Source organism: Peromyscus californicus, unplaced genomic scaffold (assembly GCF_007827085.1).
Source record: "Peromyscus californicus insignis strain IS unplaced genomic scaffold, ASM782708v3 Scaffold_4__1_contigs__length_199733344, whole genome shotgun sequence".
NCBI lineage: Eukaryota > Metazoa > Chordata > Mammalia > Rodentia > Cricetidae > Peromyscus > Peromyscus californicus.
In genome coordinates, this window is record NW_026294562.1 from 17,829,208 (window position 1) to 17,854,109 (window position 24,902).

The 24,902-nt window shown below is 47.9% G+C and overlaps 1 protein-coding gene across 1 annotated transcript in view; it reads right to left on the bottom strand.

Annotated features, from left to right (window-relative positions):
* The window catches only part of Wnt8b (Wnt family member 8B), a 49,352-nt gene extending 33,923 nt beyond the window's left edge, over positions 1-15,429 (bottom strand). Inside the window, exon 1 of the mRNA XM_052713847.1 lies at positions 15,398-15,429. Within this exon, the coding sequence (XP_052569807.1) occupies positions 15,398-15,429 (32 nt within the window). The remainder of the gene's footprint in view (positions 1-15,397) is intronic.
* Between the last annotated feature and the right edge of the window lie 9,473 nt (positions 15,430-24,902).

Sequence of the window (24,902 nt, forward strand, 5' to 3'; positions counted from 1 at the left end):
TGTGTGTCATGGGTGCCCATGACATGCTAGGTGCTGTCTGGGCACTAGGGACTCAGCTGTGATGAGTGAAACTAGCCCTTGTTGCCATGGCACTGGTGATGTCGTGGAGAGGTGGAAAAATGAACCAATGGCAAAGGATGTCATATGATACACAGTATGGGGGAAAAAAGATGATTGACAGCGAGTTAACCAAAGGTCTACTATAGCTGTGTCCAATAATGGGTTCTGAGGTGATAGCCAAGGTGAGAAACAGGAAGACAAGCAGGAGTTAGACCTAGGGAAGAGATGCCATGGAGAGGAACTAAAAATGCAGAGAGGTAGGCAGGTTAGGGGGTAAGGAAAGGGGCTGGATGTGAAGCACAGTAACTCAAGAGAAGTAAAGAACCTTCTGGATGCTTAGGTCTTGTTCTAAGAGCACTTGGAAGCAGCAGGTGGGTTTGAAGCAGGGAGGTATGATGGCATGGCTTGTGTTCAGAAACGTGTTCTGATTTGATTGCTGTGCAAAGAAAGGATTAAAGGACTCGTGAGACAGAATCAGGGAGGACCACGCAGGCAGGCTCTGCAGTCATCCAGGACAGGGAGGACCATGCAGGCAGGCTCTACAGTGGACCAGGATCAGGGAGGACCATGCAGGCAGGCTCTACAGTTGTCCAGGACAGGGAGGACCATGCAGGTAGGCTCTGCTGTTGTCCAGGTGAGAGACAAGGGTGATTTTGCCAAGGGGAGAAGCAGTAGACAACAAAAATTTTCCAGAAGTTTGGATCCATCATTTCCAAAAGGAACTATATTCCTATTATTTTTAAAATTAAAGCTATCAGACATGTGAGAACTTTTTTTAAATTTTTCTTGCTATTATTGTTGTTTGAGACAGGGTCTCTCCATTTAGTCCTGTCTGTTCTGGCAGTTGGTATGTAGACCAGGCTGGCTTCAAACACAGAGATTGCCCCTGCTTCTGCCTCGTGAGTGCTGGGATTTAGAGGTATGTGCCACCAGATCAGGCTTTTGTGAGACCCATTCATATCAATGCTTTCCGACTGATGAGTGTGCGTCCATCATCTGAGGCTTGGACGGACATTCTTAGAAATGAGAGCCCTGGTCCAAGCAATGTCGCTGTGGTGTTAGGAAAAGTCGTAAGGGAGGTGTGGTTTTTGCTCCTTACATCAGCAATGGCACTTCCTTTCGGTCATGTCCCTGAAATCACCCCATCCGTGCCTACTGGAAATAAGGTCAGAAGGAGGAGTTAGGGCTTGTCAGTCAAGCTTGTGTGCCAGGCTGATGTGTCACTGAGAGTTTGTCTTTGCCATATTTGGCATCAAACCCAGAGCCTTGTGCAAGCTAAGCAAGTAGTCTACCACCAAGCTATCTGCTGCCCTCTTCTGGCCTCTGTGGACACCAGGCATCCATTCTGCATATGCGTCCGTGTAGGTGAAACACTCACATACAGAAAATAAAAATAAATCTTTAATAATAATGCTACTATTAAGTTACTCTGCATGAGTATATATGCACCATATTTACACTGGAGCTACAGGTAATTGTGAACCACTATGTGGTACTGGGAGACTCATTATTAATTATGAAAGCTCGGCCTTAGCTTAGGCTTGTTTCTAACTAGCTTTTATAACTTAAATTAACCCATATTTTTAAATCTATGCTCTTCCATGAGCTCATTATCTCATCTGTGTTTTGCCCATCCTGCTTCCTCTGCACCTGGCTGGCAACTCCCCCTTTCTTCCTCTTAGCACTCTCTGTCCGGCAGCCCTGTCTGCACACAATGACACAGCTTCACACCGTGTAAAGGAGTAGTCCACAACAGGTGAGGCCCTGGTTTTTATCCCCACCCTGCCTCCCTCTCCACCCCAGTGAATAAAACGGAGACTGGAGCGAGAGCCCCTGAGACAGGGAAATTAGAAAACTCTTGCATTGTACAGAGGAGGAATCATGAAGATCTAGATTAGAACGGTATTTCCAGAATTGGACAGGGAGCAATGGGATGAAAGGTCTTCCAGAGGCTGATGAAACTCAGAACGCCACGGAACCAGCGAGTGTTAGTCAGAGATCAACACAGACGTTGAATCAATCGTATTTCACGAGAAAGTAAGATGCTGAAAAAGGATAATTTGGGGGTAAAATAAGTGGATAGAACTGTTTCACAGCTATGTGGGCTAATAGCACTCAAAATGGCTAAGCCTATAAACAGTATGTTAAATTTTTTAGGAAAAGAAGAAACAGAACAAAGAACTGAATGGTAACAGTACGCTGTTCTCAAAGCCAGCAGCAGGCTGGAGGGAAGAAGGCCATAGCGGTGACCTGTCGGACACGTCAAGGAAACAAGTGGAGACCATTAGGCTTAAGCCGTGCTATGGAGCAGTGTGATGCCTAGTGACCATAGGAGCTTGTCCAAGAGGCAGTCCTTGCAGACAGACCTGGAGAGAGAAGGAGGAGGAGGAGGAGGAGGAGGAGGAGGAGGAGGAGGAGGAGGAGGAGGAGGAGGGGAAGGGAAAGGGGAGGGGGAGGGGGAAGAAGAAGAAGAAGAAGAAGAAGAAGAAGAAGAAGAAGAAGAAGAAGAAGAAGAAGAAGAAGAAGAAGAAGAAGAGATAAATAAATTGATAGTGCCTACCTGCCTTGGTTCTCAGGAGGATGGACACGTCTTTGCTTTCTTTTCTTCACAGGATGTCGGCGCTGAGACTAAGCAGCTGCCCTCCATGCAGGGCATGAAAACCACGTGCACAGTGGGTTCTGGTCACATGGTGGGGACACTGCAGAGATCCGGCGTCACAAGAGCAGCACGGCTGTCCCCACTGCTGGGAAGAGCTAACACTGGACCCCACAGGCAGCCAGGGTGCTCAGGACACCCGGGATCACATTTCAGGCTTACTGAGGCAGGTGACTGTCTCCTCCTGCAGGCAGGATTAGGAAATGTTAGTAGACATTTAAAATCACCCCACAGATAGCCAGTTGTGAACTCAGGACTCAAACCCAGGTCTGAATGATGCTGAGGACAGCCAGGCCCTGTCCTGTTTCCCTCCCTAGGAAGCACAGAGCGGGGCAGTGAGGGCTGGTTCCTGGAATCAGTGGCGTGGTGGGTCACAGGGCCACTGCACTAACTAAATGGGCTGCAGGAAACTGAACAGACTGTGCTCAGCAAGCAGATCCCTAGGGAATACGGTGGGCGTCCTCCATAGCTGTGCGCCTGTCTTCTGGAGAACGCGTCTGCACATGGGCAATTCTGTTGGTTGTTACTTAACTCAGAAAAGGAAGCCGTGTTCACAGAGTCCCACAAGGACCAAGCCCCTTAAAAATGGCCTCTGTTCTCGCATTTCTTTATAAACCACACATCAAGATCATCTGGAGAGATTTTAGGGAAAGGTGACCAGGTGTCTCCCCAAATTTAGGAACCAGAGTTTCTTGGGATGCAATTTGGGAGTCTGTACTGGCAATTGCGTGGGGAGCCAGGTTTGGGAACTGTTGGATGCATCTCAAGAACTGTTTGGAGTCGGAAGAGCTTTCTTCTTTGAAAGGGTCAGATGGGGGAGCCTAAGGAAGCCCGCTAGCTTTCTTCTTCAACTTCCCCCTCCTCTCCCCTCCTCTCATCCCCCTCTTTTCGCTTGGTTCCTGCAGTCACGAAGTTTTTCCGTCCTTTGCTGGCATGACAGTGACATTTGGAACAGCAGCGCCGCACAGTGGAAAGGAACGAACACTACAGCGCTACGCGCATCTCATGATGGCTGCTTAGTAGAGCCAGGGGCTGCAGGTGCCCGCGTGTCCTGCAGGGGGCAGCACGTCCCTACATGTTTAGGTGGGGACGGTCCTCCTCAGTTGTGGGTGGGTGATTTAGGGAAATCCCTGGAGAGGACGTGAGGTTGAAGATCTGTTCGAGATCTGAAACCTCAATCCTCCACGTTGTGAAGCTAGAATAAACTTGAAAGAGACCAAGTACAGCGGCACGAACAAGCCTTGTCTCGAAGTTAAACCCATGGTGCGTGATCTGTGGTTGGTGTGAGACTGTGGTACCACCAATGTTTCGGTAGGCTTTCCAAATACAAGTCTGACACGGACCCACGGTCAGACATTTCCACGGAGAGAGGTTTTTTTTTTATGTGTACATGAATCAGACATTAATTAACACATTAGGCCTGTTTTCTAGTGATATCTCAACACGATGACACGTGGGTTTGTGTTGGTGGGACAGGGTTGGGTGACTATAGTACTGGTTTTGTTGTGGTGGTGAGGTGAGTCTGTTTAAGGTTTATTTATTGATTTTCTTTATTTGCATGTATGTGAGGGTGCGTGAGTTTATGAGTACGTGCCCTCAGAAGCCAGAGGGCTCTTATCCCCTGGAACTGTAGTTATAGTTGTGAGCTGCCTGAGTGTGGAAACTGAACCCCAGTCCTCTGCAGGAGCAGTACATACTCTTAACCACTGGGCCATCTCTCATCTCTCCAGCCTGGGTAAAGTTGTTTTAATTATGTTTGTTATGTTTGTTTGTTTGCTTGCTTCTTTTAGACAGTCTCTCTCTGTCTCTGTCTCTGTCTCTCTCTGTCTCTGTCTCTCTGTCTCTCTCTCTGTCTCTCTGTCTCTCTCTCTCTCTCTCTCTCTCTCTCACACACACACACACACACACACACACACACACACACACACACACACACACACACACACACACAAAATTACATAGCTCTGGTTGACCTGGAACTTGCTATGTAGACCAGGCTGGCCTCAAACTCAGATTTGCCTGCCTCTGCTGGGATTAAAGGCATGTGCGACCACATCTGACTTAAGTAACCATGCTGTTTGTTTGTTTGTTTGTTTCAAGACAGGGTTTTGCTGTGTAGCTCTGGCTGTCCTGGAACTTGCTCCGTAGACCAGGCTGGTTTTGAACTCAGAGATTCACCTGCCTCTGCCTCCCGAGGGCTTGTTTTTATTGGTTCCCACCTGGCAGAGTTCTCTCTCTCCCTCTTCCCTCCCTCTCCTCTCCCCTCCCCTCCCATTATACATTTCTGATGTTTGTACTGGACACACTCCTTTCAATGGCATGCTTAGTGATTCAGCTAAATTAATACAAGTGGGATGAATACATAATAAAGTGTACATAAATCTGCCAACTACCTGGCTGTTTTCTTTTCTTTTTAAAAATTAACTAATTACATTTTATGCTACATAATATTTGTGCATCTTTATAGAGTACAAATGGTAATTTATGGTAATTCAATACATACAATGTATAATAATCAAATCAGGATGATAAACATTTCCTTCTCTTCAAACAGAAGTTATTTCTTTAAAATTTTTATTATATTAATTTATTTATGGTGTGTATGTGTATGGGCATGCATGAGCCATGGCACACATGCGAAGGTCTGAGGACAATTTTGGGGAGTTAGTTCTCTCCTTCCATTTTGTGTGACTTGAGGATCAAATTCAGGTCATCAGGCATGGCAGCAAGTGCCTTTACCCACTGAGCCATCTGGTCCACCCAAACATTGGTCATTTCTATAGGTGGAAATTTTATCCTTTTTTTAGTCAATTTTAAATAGATTGAAGTTTTTTAACCTACCACCACCTGTACTAAAGAGGAACCAGAGTGATTCCTTCACCCCAGCTGTATATGACGGCCCTCACCCTACCTGTATTTGATGACCCTTATTCAACTTATTTCTGTCCCTCCTCCTCATTCTCTCCTTCTATTCCCAGTTGCCAGTGATCACTATTCAATTTCATTCTATAAAAGATTAACTTAATAGTTTCCACAAATAAATGTGAGGGCAGTGTAGCTGTAATTTTGTGTCTGACTTATTTCATTTAACATCATTACCTCCAGCTCTATCCATGTTGCTGCAAATCACAGGATTTCATTCTTTGGCTGAATAATACTCCATTGTATACTCCATTATATACACCATTGTTTACTCCATTATATACACCACATTTCAAACTCCTTTCATCCACGGAAAGGCATGTGAGTTGATTCCACATTTTTACTCTTATGACTAGCTCGGCAATAACCATGGTAGTGGAAGTGTCTTTTAGGGGTAACAATCTTTGAATATATACCAGTAGTGGAGTCACTGATTCCCATAGCTTTCTTTTCAGTTCTGTGAGAAATTTCCATATTGTTTTTATGACTGTTTATGTTTCCTGTAACAACTTTCTTATTGAGTTTTGTTGTTTCTTTTGTTTCTTTGATAATAGCCATTCTAACTGGATGAGGTTAAGGTCAATGAGGGTACTTTTTGTTTGTTTGTTTGTTTGTTTATTTGTTTGTTTGAAGACATGGTTTCTCTGTGTAGTTTTGGTGCCTGTCCTGGATCTCACTCTGTAGACCAGACTGGCCTCGAACTCACAGAGATCCACCTGGCTCTGCCTCCTGAGTGCTAGGATTAAAGGTGTGCACCACCACCATCCAGCCAATGAGGGTATTTTTAAGAGTTATTTTTATTACTTTTTAGGCATGTGCATTTATTTCACCAATATGTATGCATATGTGTCTATGTATGCTCTCTCTCTCTCTCTCTCTCTCTCTCTCTCTCTCTCTCTCTCTCTCTCTCTCTCTCTCTCTCTCTCTCTGTGTGTGTGTGTGTGTGTGTGTGTGTGTGTGTGTGTGTGTGTGTGTGTGAACGTGCAGGTGCTTGCCCAGGCCAGAAGACCAGAAGAGAGCATCAGATGCTCTGGAGCTAGAGTTATAGACAGTTGTGAGCTGCATAATGGGGGAGCTGGGAGTCAAACCCGGATCCTCTGGCAGAGCAGCCAATGCTTCTGACCACTGAGCCATCTCTCCAGCCCCTGGTGTTCAGCTTTTGAGTTCATTATACATTCTGCATATCCATCACATGCAGAAGAATGAAATTAAGTCCTGTACTCTCTGTACACAGTAATCAACTCAGAGCGGATCAAAGGCCTCCAGGCCCACACATGTTGCAAAAGACAAGACTTCACCCTTTTGTGGCTGAACAGTATTCCACAACGTGTTGATACCATAGGGTTTTATATGTTTGTCTGGTTGATTGAATTGTTTAGTCATTTATCCCCTGATTGGCATTTGAGCTGCTCCCATAGCTTGGCCTGTGAGGACGATGGTGCAGTAAAACCCGAGAGTGCAGGTGTCTCTTTGGCTAGAGCTCCAGAAGTAAGGTCTCTGAGTGCTTCAGTATTTTGTTTGTATTGGTACCTACCTGACTGGCCTTGAACTTACTACATAGCTGAGGATGATCTTCAACTTCTGATCCTCCTGCCTCTACCTTCCTAGTGCTAGGATTGCACACCTATTTTTAATTGTGTGTGTGTGTGTGTGTGTGTGTGTGTGTGTGTGTGTGTGTGTGTGTGTACATGTGTGCTGGTGCATGTATCCATGCATGACCAGTGAAGGACATTGGGTATCTTCCTCAATCACATTCTGGCTTAGCCTCTCACTGAACCTGTAACTTGCTGTTCGGAGTAGGCTGGTTGGCCAGTGAGCTCCAAGGATCGCCCGTCTCTGCCCCACAACACTGGGGTTACGGTTACATGTGTACTGACGCCGGGTGCTTTTCCTTGGGTGAGGCCCCGTGATCTGCCTTTCTCTGCACCGCAGTGCTAAGGTCGTGCCCAGCTCTTTCCGTGAGTGCTTGAGATTTCAACTCAGGCCCTGGTGCATCCATGCTCTGACCCACCGAGTCGTCTCCCCAGCACATTTTCCCTGTTTTTTAATTTTGAGGAACCTCCAAAATGTTTTTCATAGCACCTCACTGATTTTCATTCTCACTAGCAATGTTCCTATTCTCTAACTCTCTTTTGTGTGAGATTGAACCCAGGGCCTTGCACATGCTAAGCAAACACTGTTCCACTGACCTACATCTCTAGATCCTTATTTTAACAGATGTACCTGGGCCTGTACTTGGGAGGAGCCCTAAGAAGGCTGCCATTATTTCTGAATTGGCATGACACTTTCTGGGACACGGCCAGGTGGTTTGCTTCTCTGCTTTACCTTCTAGCTGCTCGGCACTCTAGAGTTACCCCAAAGTCGAGGTCCTGTGGGTTCCTGTGATGGTTTCTGCATTGACTTGTTTCTTCTGATATGTTATCTGTCTCCCTGATTAGACTCAACTTCTTCTACAGCGGGCCTCACACCAAGATCTCTCATTCCTTCAGAACACTTGCCTCACGTTGTTGAACTTGCGTTACCTGCACGATATAAATATTAAGGTTGACGTTTTGGATGATGTGCGAAGATATTTTAGAAGAATGAGGAGTAACAGAAAACTAAGAGAGAAAAGCAAGAGGAAATTTTAAAAATGTCTCTGAAAGACTAATTCACCAAGAAAAGGAAGTGGTAGATACTAGAAACCTGATGATGGAGTGAAAACAACTGAAAGCTCACACCTGATCTGTAACTTCAGACAGACAGACAGACAGAAAGAAAATACATTGGGAATAGCGTGAGTTTTTTTCAGCCTCAAAGCCTGCCTCCAGTGTCACACCTCCTCCTCACACCTCCTCCTCACACCTCCTCCTCACACCTCCTCCTCCTCACACCTTCTCCTCATCACACCTCCTCCTCCTCACACCTCCTCCTCCTCACACCTCCTCCTCATCACACCTCCTCCTCCTCACACCTCCTCCTCCTCACACCTCCTCCTCCTCACACCTCCTCCTCCTCACACCTCCTCCTCCTCACACCTCCTCCTCCTCCTCACACCTCCTCCTCCTCACACCTCCTCCTCCTCCTCACACCTCCTCCTCCTCCTCACACCTCCTCCTCCTCACACCTCCTCCTCCTCACACCTCCTCCTCCTCACACCTCCTCCTCCTCACACCTCCTCCTCCTCCTCACACCTCCTCCTCCTCACACCTCCTCCTCCTCCTCACACCTCCTCCTCCTCCTCACCACCTCCTCCTCCTCACACCTCCTCCTCCTCACACCTCCTCCTCCTCACTCCTCCTCCTCCTCACACCTCCTCCTCCTCACACCTCCTCCTCACACCTCCTCCTCCTCACACCTCCTCCTCCTCACACCTCCTCCTCCTCACACCTCCTCCTCCTCACACCTCCTCCTCCTCACACCTCCTCTCCTCACACCTCCTCCTCCTCACACCTCCTCCTCCTCCTCACACCTCCTCCTCCTCACACCTCCTCCTCCTCACACCTCCTCCTCCTCACACCTCCTCCTCCTCACACCTCCTCCTCCTCACACCTCCTCCTCCTCCACCTCCTCCTCACACCTCCTCCTCCTCACACCTCCTCCTCCTCACACCTCCTCCTCCTCACACCTCCTCCTCCTCACACCTCCTCCTCCTCACACCTCCTCCTCACACCTCCTCCTCCTCCACACACCTCCTCCTCCTCACACCTCCTCCTCCTCACACCTCCTCCTCCTCACACCTCCTCCTCACACCTCCTCCTCCTCACACCTCCTCCTCCTCACACCTCTCCTCCTCACACCTCCTCCTCCTCACACCTCCTCCTCACACCTCCTCCTCCTCCTCACACCTCCTCCTCACACCTCCTCCTCCTCCTCACACCTCCTCCTCCTCACACCTCCTCCTCCTCACACCTCCTCCTCCTCACACCTCCTCCTCACACCTCCTCCTCCTCACACCTCCTCCTCCTCACACACCTCCTCCTCCTCACACCTTCTCCTCCTCACACCTCCTCCTCCTCACACCTCCTCCTCACACCTCCTCCTCCTCCTCACACCTCCTCCTCACACCTCCTCCACCTCCTCACACCTCCTCCTCCTCACACCTCCTCCTACTCCTCCTCCTCCACACTCCTCCTCCTCCTCACACCTCCTCCTCCTCACACCTCCTCCTCCTCACACCTCCTCCTCCTCACACCTCCTCCTCCTCCTCACACCTCCTCCTCACTCCTCCTCCTCCTCACACCTCCTCCTCCTCACACCTCCTCCTCCTCCTCACACCTCCTCCTCCTCACACCTCCTCCTCCTCCTCCTCCTCACACCTCCTCCTCCTCACACCTCCTCCTCCTCACACCTCCTCCTCACACCTCCTCCTCCTCACACCTCCTCCTCCTCACACCTCCTCCTCCTCACACCTCCTCCTCCTCACACCTCCTCCTCACACCTCCTCCTCCTCACACCTCCTCCTCCTCACACCTCCTCCTCCTCACACCTCCTCCTCCTCACACCTCCTCCTCACACCTCCTCCACCTCCTCACACCTCCTCCTCCTCCTCCTCCTCACACCTCCTCCTCCTCACACCTCCTCCTCCTCACACCTCCTCCTCCTCACACCTCCTCCTCCTCACACACCTCCTCCTCCTCCTCACACCTCCTCCTCCTCCTCACACCTCCTCCTCCTCACACCTCCTCCTCCTCACACCTCCTCCTCCTCACACCTCCTCCTCCTCACACCTCCTCCTCCTCACACCTCCTCCTCCTCCTCACACCTCCTCCTCCTCACACCTCCTCCTCACACCTCCTCCTCCTCACACCTCCTCCTCCTCCTCACACCTCCTCCTCCTCACACCTCCTCCTCCTCCTCACACCTCCTCCTCCTCCTCACACCTCCTCCTCCTCACAACTCCTCCTCCTCACACCTCCTCCTCACACCTCCTCCTCCTCACACCTCCTCCTCACACCTCCTCCTCCTCACACCTCCTCCTCCTCACACCTCCTCCTCCTCCTCACTCCTCCTCCTCCTCACACCTCCTCGTCTTCACACCTCCTCCTCCTCCTCACACCTCCTCCTCCTCACACACCTCCTCCTCACACCTCCTCCTCACACCTCCTCCTCCTCACACCTCCTCCTCACACCTCCTCCTCCTCACACCTCCTCCTCCTCACACCTCCTCCTCCTCCTCACACCTCCTCCTCCTCACACCTCCTCCTCCTCACTCCTCCTCCTCCTCACACCTCCTCCTCCTCACACCTCCTCCTCCTCACACCTCCTCCTCCTCACACCTCCTCCTCCTCCTCACACCTCCTCACACCTCCTCCTCCTCACACCTCCTCCTCCTCACACCTCCTCCTCCTCACACCTCCTCCTCCTCACACCTCCTCCTCCTCCTCACTCCTCCTCCTCCTCACACCTCCTCGTCTTCACACCTCCTCCTCCTCCTCACACCTCCTCCTCCTCACACCTCCTCCTCCTCACACCTCCTCCTCCTCACTCCTCCTCCTCCTCACTCCTCCTCCTCCTCACACCTCCTCCTCCTCACACCTCCTCCTCCTCCTCACACCTCCTCACACCTCCTCCTCCTCCTCACACCTCCTCCTCCTCACACCTCCTCCTCCTCACACCTCCTCCTCCTCACACCTCCTCCTCCTCACACCTCCTCCTCCTCACTCCTCCTCCTCCTCACACCTCCTCCTCCTCACACCTCCTCCTCCTCACACCTCCTCCTCCTCACACCTCCTCCTCCTCACACCTCCTCCTCCTCACACCTCCTCCTCCTCACACCTCCTCCTCACACCTCCTCCTCCTCACACCTCCTCCTCCTCACACCTCCTCCTCCTCACACCTCCTCCTCCTCACACCTCCTCCTCCTCACACCTCCTCCTCACACCTCCTCCTCCTCACACCTCCTCCTCCTCACACCTCCTCCTCCTCACACCTCCTCCACCTCCTCACACCTCCTCCTCACACCTCCTCCTCCTCACACCTCCTCCTCCTCCTCCTCCTCACACCTCCTCCTCCTCACACCTCCTCCTCCTCACACCTCCTCCTCCTCACACCTCCTCCTCCTCCTCACACCTCCTCCTCCTCACACCTCCTCCTCCTCCTCACACCTCCTCCTCACACCTCCTCCTCCTCACACCTCCTCCTCCTCACACCTCCTCCTCCTCACACCTCCTCCTCCTCACACCTCCTCCTCCTCACACCTCCTCCTCCTCCTCACACCTCCTCCTCCTCACTCCTCCTCCTCCTCACTCCTCCTCCTCCTCCTCATACCTCCTAATGCTTTCTAAACAGTCCCACCATCTGGTGACCAAGTGTTTAAACATATGAGTCATTCTTATTCAAATCACCACATTCCACCCCCTTGACACTCACTGGCTTGTAGCCATATCTTAATACAAAATGCATTTAGTCCAATTACAAAAAAGTCTCTGGGTTGGGGATTTAGCTCAGTGGTAGAGCGCTTGCCTAGCAAGCTCAAAAAAAAAGTGTCCATAGTCATCACAATCTCAACACTGAAAATTCAAAGTCCAAGCCTCTTCTGAGACTCAAGGCAATTTCTTGGTTGTAAGCCCTTTAAAGTCAAGAAGTAATTATAAACTTCCAACACACAATTGTAGTGGTATGTGCCCCGCCCATGGTCTTGGGCTATATGGAAGGAGGCCTGAAGGAGGCGGTGCTTCTTGTCTTCATACATGACCTCTTAAAAGGAAAGGGAGGGGGTCACATGTTCTCTCCTTTTCTTCTTTTTCATTTTCACCCTGGCATGATCAGACACGGGCCAGCCTGGGAGTTGAACCCATGCTCTTAACCACTGAGCCATTTCTAATTCCCAGGAATACATGACCCCTCTCCCTTTCCTTTTAAGAGGTCATGTAAGAAGGCAAGAAGCACCGCCTCCTTCAGGCCTCCTTTCATATAGCCCATGGTCATGGGCAGGGCACATACCACTACAATACAATGGCACAGAATATACGTTCATTCCAAAAGGGAGGAATGGGGGCATAGTAAGGAAATACAGGACCAAAGCAGGACTGAAATCCAGAAGGGTAAACTCCAAATCCTGTAGTTTCATGTGCAATGTCAAAGGGCTTAGATGGCCCTGCTTTTCAACACACAAAACACTTCTCTATCTTTGTTTTGTTTTGTTTTTGTTGTTGTTGTTGCTGTTGTTGGTGGTGGTTGTTTGTTTTTTGAGACAGGGTTTCTCTGTGTAACAGCTCTAGCTGTCCTGGAACTTGCTTTGTAGACCAGGCTGGCCTCGAACTCACAGAGATCTACCTGCCTGTGCCTCCTGAGTGCTGGGATTAAAGGGATGAGCCACTACACCTGGCTACACTTCTCTATCTTGAGCTGGTTCCACTCCTTGTGTGCAGATCTCCATAATAAATGTCTCACAGCTCTGGCATCTCTAGCATCTGAGGGTCTCAAACATAACCAGGCTTCACTTCTCCAGCTTTATAAATGGCCTCTTAGGGTCTCTTGTCCTCTCAAGGACTTCACACAGGGACTTCCCTACCACACAATACCTGGCCTCAGCAGCTCTCTGAAACCATGAAGAAAGAGTCCATGACCCCTATACTCTTGAATCCTCGCCACATGATGACATAGTCAGCTTGGGATGGATCCTCACCCCACATTAACATCAACCTTTGTTTGCAGTTGTAGTTTAGGATCAGAAAAGTCCTTAGGTCTTTTCCTTCCCCAGGTTGGAGGCTTGGCCAAGTGGGGTCTTTCCCTGAGGGCAGCCTTCCCTCAGTGCAGATCAGGCCTCTCCTCCTTTTTCTTATCTCATTTAGCACAAGCATTGGCTGGAACATAAAGCTTCCTGGTGCTCTTTTCTTCTCTAAATTGTACATTTTTTTCTGCCTCATTGATCTTTTTCATTGTAAACAATAAGACTGATCACTGATAACCACATAACAGAATCAATATTAGGCTATCTTGAAAATTCTTCTGCCAAATAATTTAGTCTTTTTCTTTTAAACTTAGTCTCAGGCAAGTTCTTAGGACAAGGACAAAAAGCAGTCACAATTTTTGTTGAAGTATCACAAGAATCATCTCTAGCCCAGTTTCAAGTATCGTTCCTTCTGAAGCCTTTTGACCTGGGCCTCCTCAGCCCACATAGCTCTCAGCACTATTGTTTTCCAAGACCCTGCTAGGATTTTACTGTGTTCAAACACTTTCCTAATCCTAAATTCCGAAGTCTCCCATGTTCCTCCAAAACACAGCATGGTCAGATCTACCACCACAACACCCCACTCCTGGTACCGACTTCTGTCTTACTTTTCTATTGCTGTGATCAGACACCATGACCACGGCAATTTATAGAAGGAAGGGTTTATTGAGCTTACAGGTCCAGAGGGATAAAAGCCCATCATGCTAAAGAAGCTGGCAGCAAGCAAGCATGGTGACTGCAGCAGAAAGCTGAGGGCTCCCATCTTAAACTGCAATAGGTAAGTCTGGCCACTGTGAAAAGCAACGTGAACACTTCTAAAAACTTAAACTAGAACTTTCACATGATCTAGGTATATGCCCCCAAGAACCACAGCTTACTTAGAAGTGCCACCACACTAGCACACTCTGCTCATTACACAGTCACAACAGCAAAGTCATGGAATCAGCCTGAGAGTCCATCAACATGAATAAAGCAAACGTAGTATGTAAACTTCACCGAGTATTGTTTAGTCATAAAAAAGAATTAAATTGTCATTTTCAGGAAGACAGCTGGAACTGGAGATCACCATGTTAAGCAAAATAAGCCAAATGGAAAGATAATTATCACGTTTTTGTCTCTATGTGTAGAAGAAGAAAGGGGAGATAAAGAACATGAAAGCAAAGGGATATGTGAGGGCCTGAGGAGGATCATTTACAGGGAGTGAGTGTGAGCCAACTACATTACGTACAAGTATGAAAATGAAGAACAAACCCCATCTTGTATGCCAACTTAAAATAAAAACACACTTGGAAAATAACTGTTTAGCTCATTTAACTCATTGTGCTGGCTAGTTTTGTGTCAATTTGCCATCTGATAGAGTCATCTGAGAGGAGAGAACCTCTACTGAGATCTGCAGGCAAGCCTGTGGGGCATTTTCTTAATTAGTGATTGATGGGGGAGGGCCCAGACCATGGGGGTGGTGCCATCCCTGGGCTGGTGGTCCTGGGTTCTATAAGAAAGCAGGCTGAGCAAGCCATGATGAACAAACCAGTAAGCAGACCCCTCCAAGGCCTCTGCATCAGCTCCTGCCTCCAGGTTCCTGTCCTGTTTGAGCTCCTGTCCTGATGTCCTTCAGAGATGAACTATGATGTAGAAGTATAAGCCAAATCAGCCCTTTCCCCCCGAGATTATTTTGGTCATTGGTATTTCATCACAGCAATAGTAACCCTAACTAGGACACTAATGCTATTTCTAGAGTATTTTTAAAGCAAAATTCAGACCCTTATGTGTCATTTATGTCTGTTTCTAAGAACAACTCCCAGTCTCTGAGGTGACTTTCTCTCTGGAAGCTTGTTCCATACTGTTGGGGCAAAGTAATCCATTGATTTTGTAGTGTAAATGTGAGATGGTGGAGTCAGGACCAGTGATTCGGTCACGGTTGTAAAGAAGAATAAGTAAGTCTGGAAGGAGTGAAATCCTGGAGCAGGGCACCTTGGTTAATTGGGTTTCTGATTAACTATGGGTTAATGAGAAGACACTTTTTGTCTGGAATCTCTCTAAATCGCCCCAGTCCATTGCCTAGCTGTAATAAGTAGCCTAATGAACATAATTAAATCTCCTCTTACCGATTCAGCATCCTGCAGAGTGTCGGGATCATCGCTCTGAACACAATATGTAATTCAGTCCTGCACTGAGCTGCAAAAGGTACACATATCCTTACTTAAAAATGTAAACACAGGCTGGGGATGTGGCTCAGTTACAGAACACTTGCCGGGCAGGCACAGCATGGCATAAGTAAACAAATATTAGATTAATGAATCTATGGGATTTATGTCTCTCAATGTATGTAAATTTACCATAGATAAACAAATAATTGCCTGTTATATATCCTGGAATAGCAGACCAATCCTTCATTCTACTGGGACTACTTTCAAATTCATGAAATTTAACACCATTGCATAAAAACAAAACAAACAAACAAAAAACCTAGGGCCAAAAATAGCAAAGGGAAATCTTTACAGCCAGAGCTAAATGCAATCTGCTAACTGAAGAAAACCCAGAAGTCCTGTAGCCGTGTTGGGCTGCACTGTCCATTGGTATAAGATTTTGTTCATTCTCGCCCCCCACCCGCCAACACACACACAAAGTGGAATCTTTCTCAAAATGGATTATTTAAGAATGAATGTAAATCCCACTAAAACGTCAGCTCTATGGGGCAGGGGCATGTGTCTATTTCATCTACTGATATATTCTTGGAACCTGGAATGCCTGACGCTTAGAAAACCCCCAGTAAATGCTATTGCTGCCTGGGGGACCAGCCTCCAGCAGCACAGGGCTCAAAGGGAATCCACGGAGTCGGAGAGTCCTCTGACTTTTTTATCTGAGGGGGTAAGGGAAAAAACACTCACTCTCGTGGTTTCCTTCTTTATTCTTCTGTATTCTTCTCTTGTGTTCTATATTCTCTTTTCTTATCTCCATCTAAAAATGTCCCTTCTGTCTCTCTTGATGTTTTCCTCCTAATTCTCTCATTCTTGATGTTTCCCTTCTAACTCCTTCTAACTGTATTCTTTCCCTTAGAGCTTATATGCCCCAGCAAAATCTTTCAGGCAATATAAAAATTACAATGTGGTTATATTCTATTTTTCAAGCGAATGATTACAATGAATACAAGTAAAGAACAGCATGTTTTCCATACCCTTTACATGATTAAACATTTTATGTACTACAGGTGAAAAACAAATTATCCCAAGAACTCACATACGTTCATACCCAAGCAACTTGTTATAGATTGACAGTGCAGGCAAGCAAGGTATTCTTTTACTCTCAGGCTGTGTTTTGTGGCTACAAAGATAGAACCAATCATTTTATTATTTATCTCAAAAGGTCATCTTGTCAGAAATCTTAAAAGAACCATAAATCTAAACTTTTCTATATGAAAAAGAAACAGTCAACTCTACTTCAAATCTTTAGGGTACATACTCATCAATAGTTTTTTTGTTTTGTTTTGTTTTGTTTTGTTTTTCGAGACAGGGTTTCTCTGTGTAGCTTTGCGCCTTTCCTGGAACTCACTTGGTAGCCCAGGCTGGCCTCGAACTCACAGAGATCCGCCTGGCTCTGCCTCCCGAGTGCTGGGATTAAAGGCGTGCGCCACCACCGCCCGGCTCATCAATAGTTTTTTATATCAGGAGTTTGAGGGCAAAAATGGGCACAAGGAATTAATCTTCACCTTTGGTCATCAACCAATCCTAGCAAGAAAGGCATGTCAGCTAATGATAATTGGGTTGCTTTGCTCTTGTTCTTGACTTTAGTGAGTTCCTCATTTAACTGTGTGCCTTTCTAAAACTTTAGACTTCTTGGATTTTTCACCTCAAAGCTATTTGACAAAAAAATCTTAGTCTAACTTTAAGTTATTTTCAAAGCTTTGTTTCAGCTATGATGCACTCTGAAACCTGTGAACATACCTCCCAACATTAAGATTAGAAGAATTTAAGCTGGGCGGTGGTGGCGCACGCCTTTAATCCCAGCACTCGGGAGGCAGAGCCAGGCGGATCTCTGTGAGTTCGAGGCCAGCCTGGTCTCCAAAGCGAGTTCCAGGATAAGGCGCAAAGCTACACAGAGAAACCCTGTCTCGAAAACCAAAAAAAAAAAAAAAAAAAAAGATTAGAAGAATTTAAACTAGCTGGGCTAATGGGACTCAGTTGTTTTTCTTAATATTAAACTAAGCCACAGTCTATCCAGCGCCTCAATAGAAACACATATGTTCTAGCTGTGTGGCAGTTCCTTGTTTTATTTTTTACCATCAAAACTCTATTTAAACTCACATTATAAGCTGGGCAGTGGTGGCATACTCCTTTAATCCCAGCACTCAGGAGGCAGAGGCAGGAGAACCTCTGTGAGTTCAAGGCCAGCTGGCCTACAGAGTGAGTTCCAGGAAAGGTGCAAAACTATACAGAGAACCTCTCTAGCACTTTGCTTCTTCCCATTCTCATGTGGTCTTCATTTACCATGGTCTCCTATTCCTTGTTCTCCCTCTCTGTTGTTGATCCAGCTGGGATCTCCCGCTCCCCCAAGCTCTCTTTCCCTCGACCCTCGCCCTTCACTACCCCCACTCATGTCCAGGCTGTTCATGTAGATCTCATTCCATTTCTCTGTCATTGGGCGATCCCCGTGTCTTTCTTGAGGTCCTGTTTTCCAGGTAGCCTCCCTGGTGATGTGAGTAGCAGTCCAGTCATCCTTGTTCCACATCTAGTATCCTGCTATGAGTGAGTAGAGAGGCCCACAGAAATCCACAAAGATACCCCCACAGCAGACTGCTGGCAATGGTCGAGAGACAGCCCGAACTGACCTACTCTGGTGATGGGATGGCCAAACACCCTAATTGTCGTGCTAGAAACCCCATCCAACTACTGAGGGATCTGGATGCAGAGATCCATGACTAGGCCCCGGGTGGATCTCTGGGAGTCCAGTTAGTGAGAATGAGGAGGGTTTATGTGAGCAAGAATTGTTGAGACCAAGGTTGGATAAAGCACAGGGACAAATAGCCAAATGAATGGAAACACATGAACTATGAACCAATGGCTGAGGGGTCACCAACTGGATCAGGCCCTCTGAGTGGGTGAGACAGTTGATTGGCTTGATCTGTTTGGGAGGCATCGAGGCAGTAGGACCGGGTCCTGTGCTCTTTGCATGAGTTGGCCGTTTGAAACCTGGGGCCTATGCAGGATTGCTTGGCTCGGCCTGGGAGGAGGGGACTGGACCTACCTGGACTGAGTCTACCAGGTTGATCTCAGTCTGCAGGGAAGGCTTTGCCCTGGAGGAGATGGGAATGGGGGGCAAGCTGGGGGGAAGGTGAGGGGGGCGGGAGTGGGGAGAACAAGGGAATCCGTGGCTGATATGTGGAACTGTATTGTATTGCAAAAAAAAAAAAAAAAAAAAAAAAAAAAAAAAAACTATACAGAGAAACCCTGTCTTAAAAAACCAAAACAAATAAATAAATAAATAAATTAATTAATTAAAAAACCCAAACCAAAACAAAACAACAAAACCTCACATTACTATCGATTAAACAGCACAGCTTAGGAAGAAATCACCTTCATAGTAATCCACAGGAAAAAATGCCCAGTAGAACAGAATGTATCCATGAGATAAACACACTACATTACAGGCAGTGGGGATCTCCCCACACCCATTCATACCATGCCAGATACCAGAGAAAGATGTCAGCAGCAACATGTAAAGGCACAGCAGAAGCAAAAGACATTCTGGAGTCTGTGGTCTCAGGGCCTTGCCTATGCAAGACTGATCTATCAGGAATTCACTTCCTGGTGGACTGACACCCTGAAGTCAACTGCCATCTGCTTGCTGCTCCTCTGACATGACCACTGGATAAATGCTAAGTGTATGAAAGAATAAAATGGAGATGAGATGCTTATTATGTACAAGGTAATGACTTTGGAGCATGTAGCAAATAAAACCCATGGCCTGTGTTTTACAACATCCAGCTCTACATTAACCTATTGGACACTCATTAGGATTGATGCTACATGGATACAAATTAATGTGTGGGCTGGGAATACAGCTCAGTGGTAGAGCACTTGTCTAGCACACGCCAGGCCCTAAGTTCACGTCCCAGCATTGAGAAGAAAGCAATCTCTCTCTTTCTCTCTCTCCTCTCTTTCTCTCTCTGTCTCTGTCTCTGTCTCTGTCTCTGTCTCTCTCTCTCTCTCTCTCTCTCTCTCTCTCTCTTCCTGTCTTAGGATTTTTATTGCTGTGAAAAGACACCATGATCATAGCAACTCTTATAAAGAAAACATTTAATTGGAGTGGCTTGCTTATAGTTTCAGAGGTTCAGTCCATTATCATCATGGTGGGGAGCATGGCAGTGTATAGGCAGACGTGGTGCTGGCTAAGTAGCTCAGAGTCCTGTATCTTGCAGGCAACAAGAAGTTGACTGACATACTGGGCAGTACCCTAAGCATAGGAAACCTCAAAGCCTGCCCCACAGTGACACACTAACAAGACCATACCGACTGCAACAAAGCCACACCTTCTAATAGTGCCACTCTCTGTGAGATTATGCGGGTCAATTACATTCAAACTACCACACACCCCTAAACTAAAATCAGCTCAAACTCTGAGAACAGAATTATAAGAGGAAAGAGAAAGACACTAAATAAGTGCTTTGGTAAAACATCTTAAACTTTTGTCTCCTTTGACTATGCGTGCTGGACTCAGACACCACATGGTTTTAATTAGGAGCCTGGATAGTAAACTGTAAAGGCTCTTTACCGAGGCTGGGCACAGAGGTGCTCGTATATTATCCCAGCATGCTGGAGACTAAGGCAAGAACAAGTTTGAGACTGTCTACAAACAAACAACAAGGAACCAAGAATGACAAAGTCACTCTGATGACATTCACAAGAATTCAGTGGACAGGCAATGCCAAAATTCAGTTTATAAAGTTGTTTCTCAATATACCGTCTTCAGAATTAACACACAGTCCTTCAATCAGGCCAACAGAGCCATCAAAACATGAAACAGAAAATGCTGATGCTGTGCCAGGTGCTTATTATCAGTCGTGCCCTTGACTCTCAGGGGTGGCGAGTGTGCTTAGAGCGCCTCCATCTGAGGAAACACCTCAGACACAAACAAAGGAGGAGGAGCCTGCAAAAGCACTTCCCCCAAGGACTGGTCTACAGTCGATGGGTGCAGGCATCTGAGGGTGTATAGTCGCTGTATTTCAACGCACACTCTTGGTTTCAATACTACAGACCAAAGATGGCGCTTCACAGGGTGAAGTAGTGTAGTGTGAAGGGTGAAGTAGTGCAGTGCATGGGGTGAAGTAGTGCAGTGCACGGGGTGAAGTAGTGCAGTGTGAGGGGTGAAGTAGTGCAGTGCACGGGGTGAAGTAGTGCAGTGTGAGGGGTGAAGTAGTGCAGTGCATGGGGTGAAGTAATGCAGTGCACGGGGTGAAGTAGTGCAGTGTGAGGGGTGAAGTAGTACAGTGTGGGGGTGAAGTAGTGCAGTGCACAGGGTGAAGTAGTGCAGCGCGAGGGGTGAAGTAGTGCAGTGTACTGGGTGAAGTAGTGCAGTGTGAGGGGTAAAGTAGTGCAGTGTGAGGGGTGAAGTAGTACAGTGTGAGGGGTAAAGTAGTGCAGTGTGAGGGGTGAAGTAGTGCAGTGTACTGGGTGAAGTAGTGCAGTGTGAGGGGTAAAGTAGTGCAGTGTGACAGGTGAAGTAGTGCAGTGTGAGGGGTGAAGTAGTGCAGTGTGGGGGTGAAGTAGTGCAGTGTGGGGGTGAAGTAGTGCAGTGTGAGGAGTGAAGTAGTGCAGTGCACAGGGTGAAGTAGTGCAGTGTGGGGGTGAAGTAGTGCAGTATGAGGGGTGGAGTAGTGCAGTGTGAGGGGTGAAGTAGTGCAGTGCACGGGGTGAAGTAGTGCAGTGCACAGGGTGAAGTAGTGCAGTGCACAGGCTCCTGACTACAGGGCTGATGGGATCCAGGGCCACTTACAGGTCAGCCTGAAACCTTGGAAGGCAGGGGTGTTTTGAGGCCCTGGTGTTCTGTTCTATAGTCCTGAAAAGACAAATTGCATGTCAGGATCTCTTGATTGTACAATTCTGGAAACTTTGAGAGTGGGAAAAGAATCAATGCATCACTAGCAAGGCAGTTTCCTTAGCAACAGGCGGAGTGACCGGCAAGCCACGGTGTTATATTGAACTTGGTTTACTGTTCAACACCCTTGGGTTAAAGCACATCACACAAATTCTTTTAAGTTTATTTTTAATTGTGCGTGTGTGTGTGTGTGTGTGTGTGTGTGTGTGTGTGTGTGTGTTGATGTGTAAGCATGAGTGTAGGTATCCACAGAGGTCGGTGGTGTCAGGTCCCCTGGAGGCGGAGTCACAGGTGGTTGCAAGCCAACTGCTAGGTACTTGGTGGGAATCAAACCTGGATCTTGGGGAGCAGTAAGGACTCTAACTGCTGAGCCCTCTCCAACCCACTATGGTTTTGTCGCTGTGCCAACATCCCCGTCACAGGAAAAAGTGCAGGAAAGAACTTACAGCCGAGGCTAACTGTTCATTGCAGTCTCTCTGCCGAAGAGCGCCTGATGCCCGTCTCTACTTCCTTTGCTTCTTCTTTTCTCTCCTGCGGGCCAGCTTTGCAGAGACCAGTCTGGGAGCCTCTCAGAGACTCACAGAAGCTGCTCGGAGTACTTTGTCTTCTTGCTCTTTGGAGAAGGACCTCATTGAGAGCTGCCTGTGAGTGGGAGAATTCCTGCTGACCACTGAAGACAAAATGATGCAGCAATATGAGATGCCTCAGATGCCCACCCTCACTTTGGAGCCCCCTCCTTGCCAAGGACCTTCCCTGAGGTTTTGCCTTCCCCACCCCCACTCTTTGTTTTTTTAGGGTCATTTGCTTGTTTGTTTGTTTTTATGTGCATTGGTGTCTTGCCTACATGTATGCCTGTTTAAGGGGGTCACTGGAACTGGAATTACATATAGTTGTGAGAGGCCACATGAGTGCTGGGAATTGAGCCCGAGTCCTCTGTAAGAATAACCAATTCTTTGTTTTTGTTTTTTTTTTTTTTGGTTTTTTCGAGACAGGGTTTCTCTGTGTAGCTTTGCGCCTCTCCTGGAACTCACTTGGTAGCCCAGGTTCACCTCGAACTCACAGAGATCCGCCTGGCTCTGCCTCCCGAGTACTGGGATTAAAGGCGTGCACCACCACCGCCCGGCCAGAATAACCAATTCTTAACCACTGAGCTATCCCTCCAGGCCTTGTTTTTGTTTTTTGAGACAAGGTCTAACTATGTAGCCTTGGCCTGGAACTTGCTATGTAGACCAGACTGGTCTTGAACTCACAGAGATTCGCCTGCCTCTGCCTCTGCCTCTCAAGTGCTAGGATTAAAGGCGTGTGCCACTGTGTCTGGCTTCTCTTTTTAAAAACCTGAGTTGTTCTCTCTGAACAAATCTTTTTCCTAATGTATTTTTAATTTATGTACTTCTTGTGGGGGTGCACTTGGGGAAATCAGAGGGCAACTTGTGGGGGTCAGTTCCCTCCTTCCATCTTAGGAGTTGTGGGGTTGAAGTCAGGTCATCAGGCTTGATAGAGAATGCTTTAACCGACTGAGCCATCTCCCTACCCATGAAGAAAACCTTCAAAGTCATAACAGAAAGCTAGGTCGTGGCTCATCAGAGCTCTTGCCCGGCACATTGACAACTGAAATCTTTAGCAAACACACACACACACACACACACACACACACACACACACACACACACACACACACACAAGTCAACTTACTAACTGATCAATTAATGAGTGAGCTGCTCATATTTGCTAATTCTGTGTCTCTTCTTTTCACTTTTACCCAGATCATTCTGGCCTTGTCCATCACTCCACTGAGGCAGTCTCATGCTTACCTGGAAGCTTGCCTTTTCAGCTAGAATGGCCAGCAAGTTCCTGAGACCCACCTACCTCCACCCACTGTACTGATGTAGTGACAGACACACACAACCATGCCTTGCTTTTTTTCGTGGGTGCTGAGGATTTGAACTCAGGTTCTCATCTTACTCACTGAGCTGAACTGGAGTCCTCTCCACGCTTGCACAGCGAGTGCTCTTACCCACTGAACCATCTTCCCAGCCTTTCCTCCATCCTTCTTTTAAGCCCCATGACTATTCACTTTCTCTAACCCAGAACATGGGCCTCCCCTGTCTTGGCTCTATACCTCTGTATGACTCTTGGCTTTTCTTTCTAGTGTTCTTCAGTGGTTTCATTTCTCTTCTCACTTCAGTTGGCCTCGTCATGAGCTCCATAGCCTGGATTGCTTTCTCTGAACTCAGGATGTCCCATTTGATTGCCTGACTTGCTTCCCTAAAGTTGTTTATCCTTTGTCTTTGCTTTGTTTTAGCTTGGCTTGACTTTTTGAGACAAGGTCTCTCTCTGGGTGGTCAAGGCTGGCCTGGAACTCACTACCTAGCCCAGACTGACCTCAAACTTGCATCGATACTCTACCTCAGCCTCCCCGGTGCTGGGATTACAGGTATGAGCCACCACACCCAGCTAGAATTGCATCCCTAATTGCTTCCAGGACGTCGCCACTTAGACGTCTCACAGTGCTGTTGAAAACTCCTCATAGATCTACTGCCCTTGAGATGAAGTCAAGTCTGGTCTTGACATGTGAAAGGATAAAAAGCAGCGAGGAGGGCACCATAGGCGAGTATGCTGCATTCTTTAAAGAACGCACTGCAGGCAACAGTTAATGCAGGAGCTTCCCTGGGGGAGGTGGGAGGGGAGAGTGAAGGAGCGAAAGGCTGTCTTGGAATGGGGACACAAGAGAGGCAGACAGACACACAGATGGACAAGAAAGCAAGAAGAGTAGGAGGAGAGGACTGTGACTGATGGACACCTTTAAGGGGTGCGCGTGTTCCACAGCTGACAGTGGAAAGGCACCTGGCGGCACCCGCTCCCACAGCTGCCTCTAACACCCAGACCTTGGAATCGCTGGGGTTGGGTATCTCCCTGGTTAGGTCTTTGCCTCACCTCTGACCACTCTATTTCCACCATGCTTTATTTCAAGAGCCTGAGACTAGACTCTAAAAAGCCAAAACGAAGACGCTCAACAAGAGGGTAAAGATATCAAGCCTGGGACCGGAGGCCTAAGCAACTGCCCGGGGCTGGTGAGGCACGGATCTCGGAGAACCTCCACTTTCCTAAACCAGCGGAGTCTCTAACTACATTCTAAACATCTGTCCTGACACCACAGATAGGTGTAGTTCTTGTTCCTCATCAAGAAAACTTTTTGCAACAGACAGAGACCATTATAGAAATCCACAACCAATCAAAATGCTGAGCTGTGGAGCCCAGTCCCAGCTGTTCATCTACAACCCAACACCTGCCCCCACGGCTCCGGGGACACCGGGGAAGAGAGGGTCAGAGAGGTGGTAGAAGACAGAGGACCAGGGAGTTTGGTGTGAGATCGTATTTCCCAGGAGTGTCAGAAGCTACACCCCTTCAGTCCACTATCTAAACATGAGCGAATGAGGGTGATACCAACAGACATGCTAATGTGGAGGGGAAGGACCCAAAGCCCCAGCCCTACACAGAGAACTAGGGGGAACTAAGGAA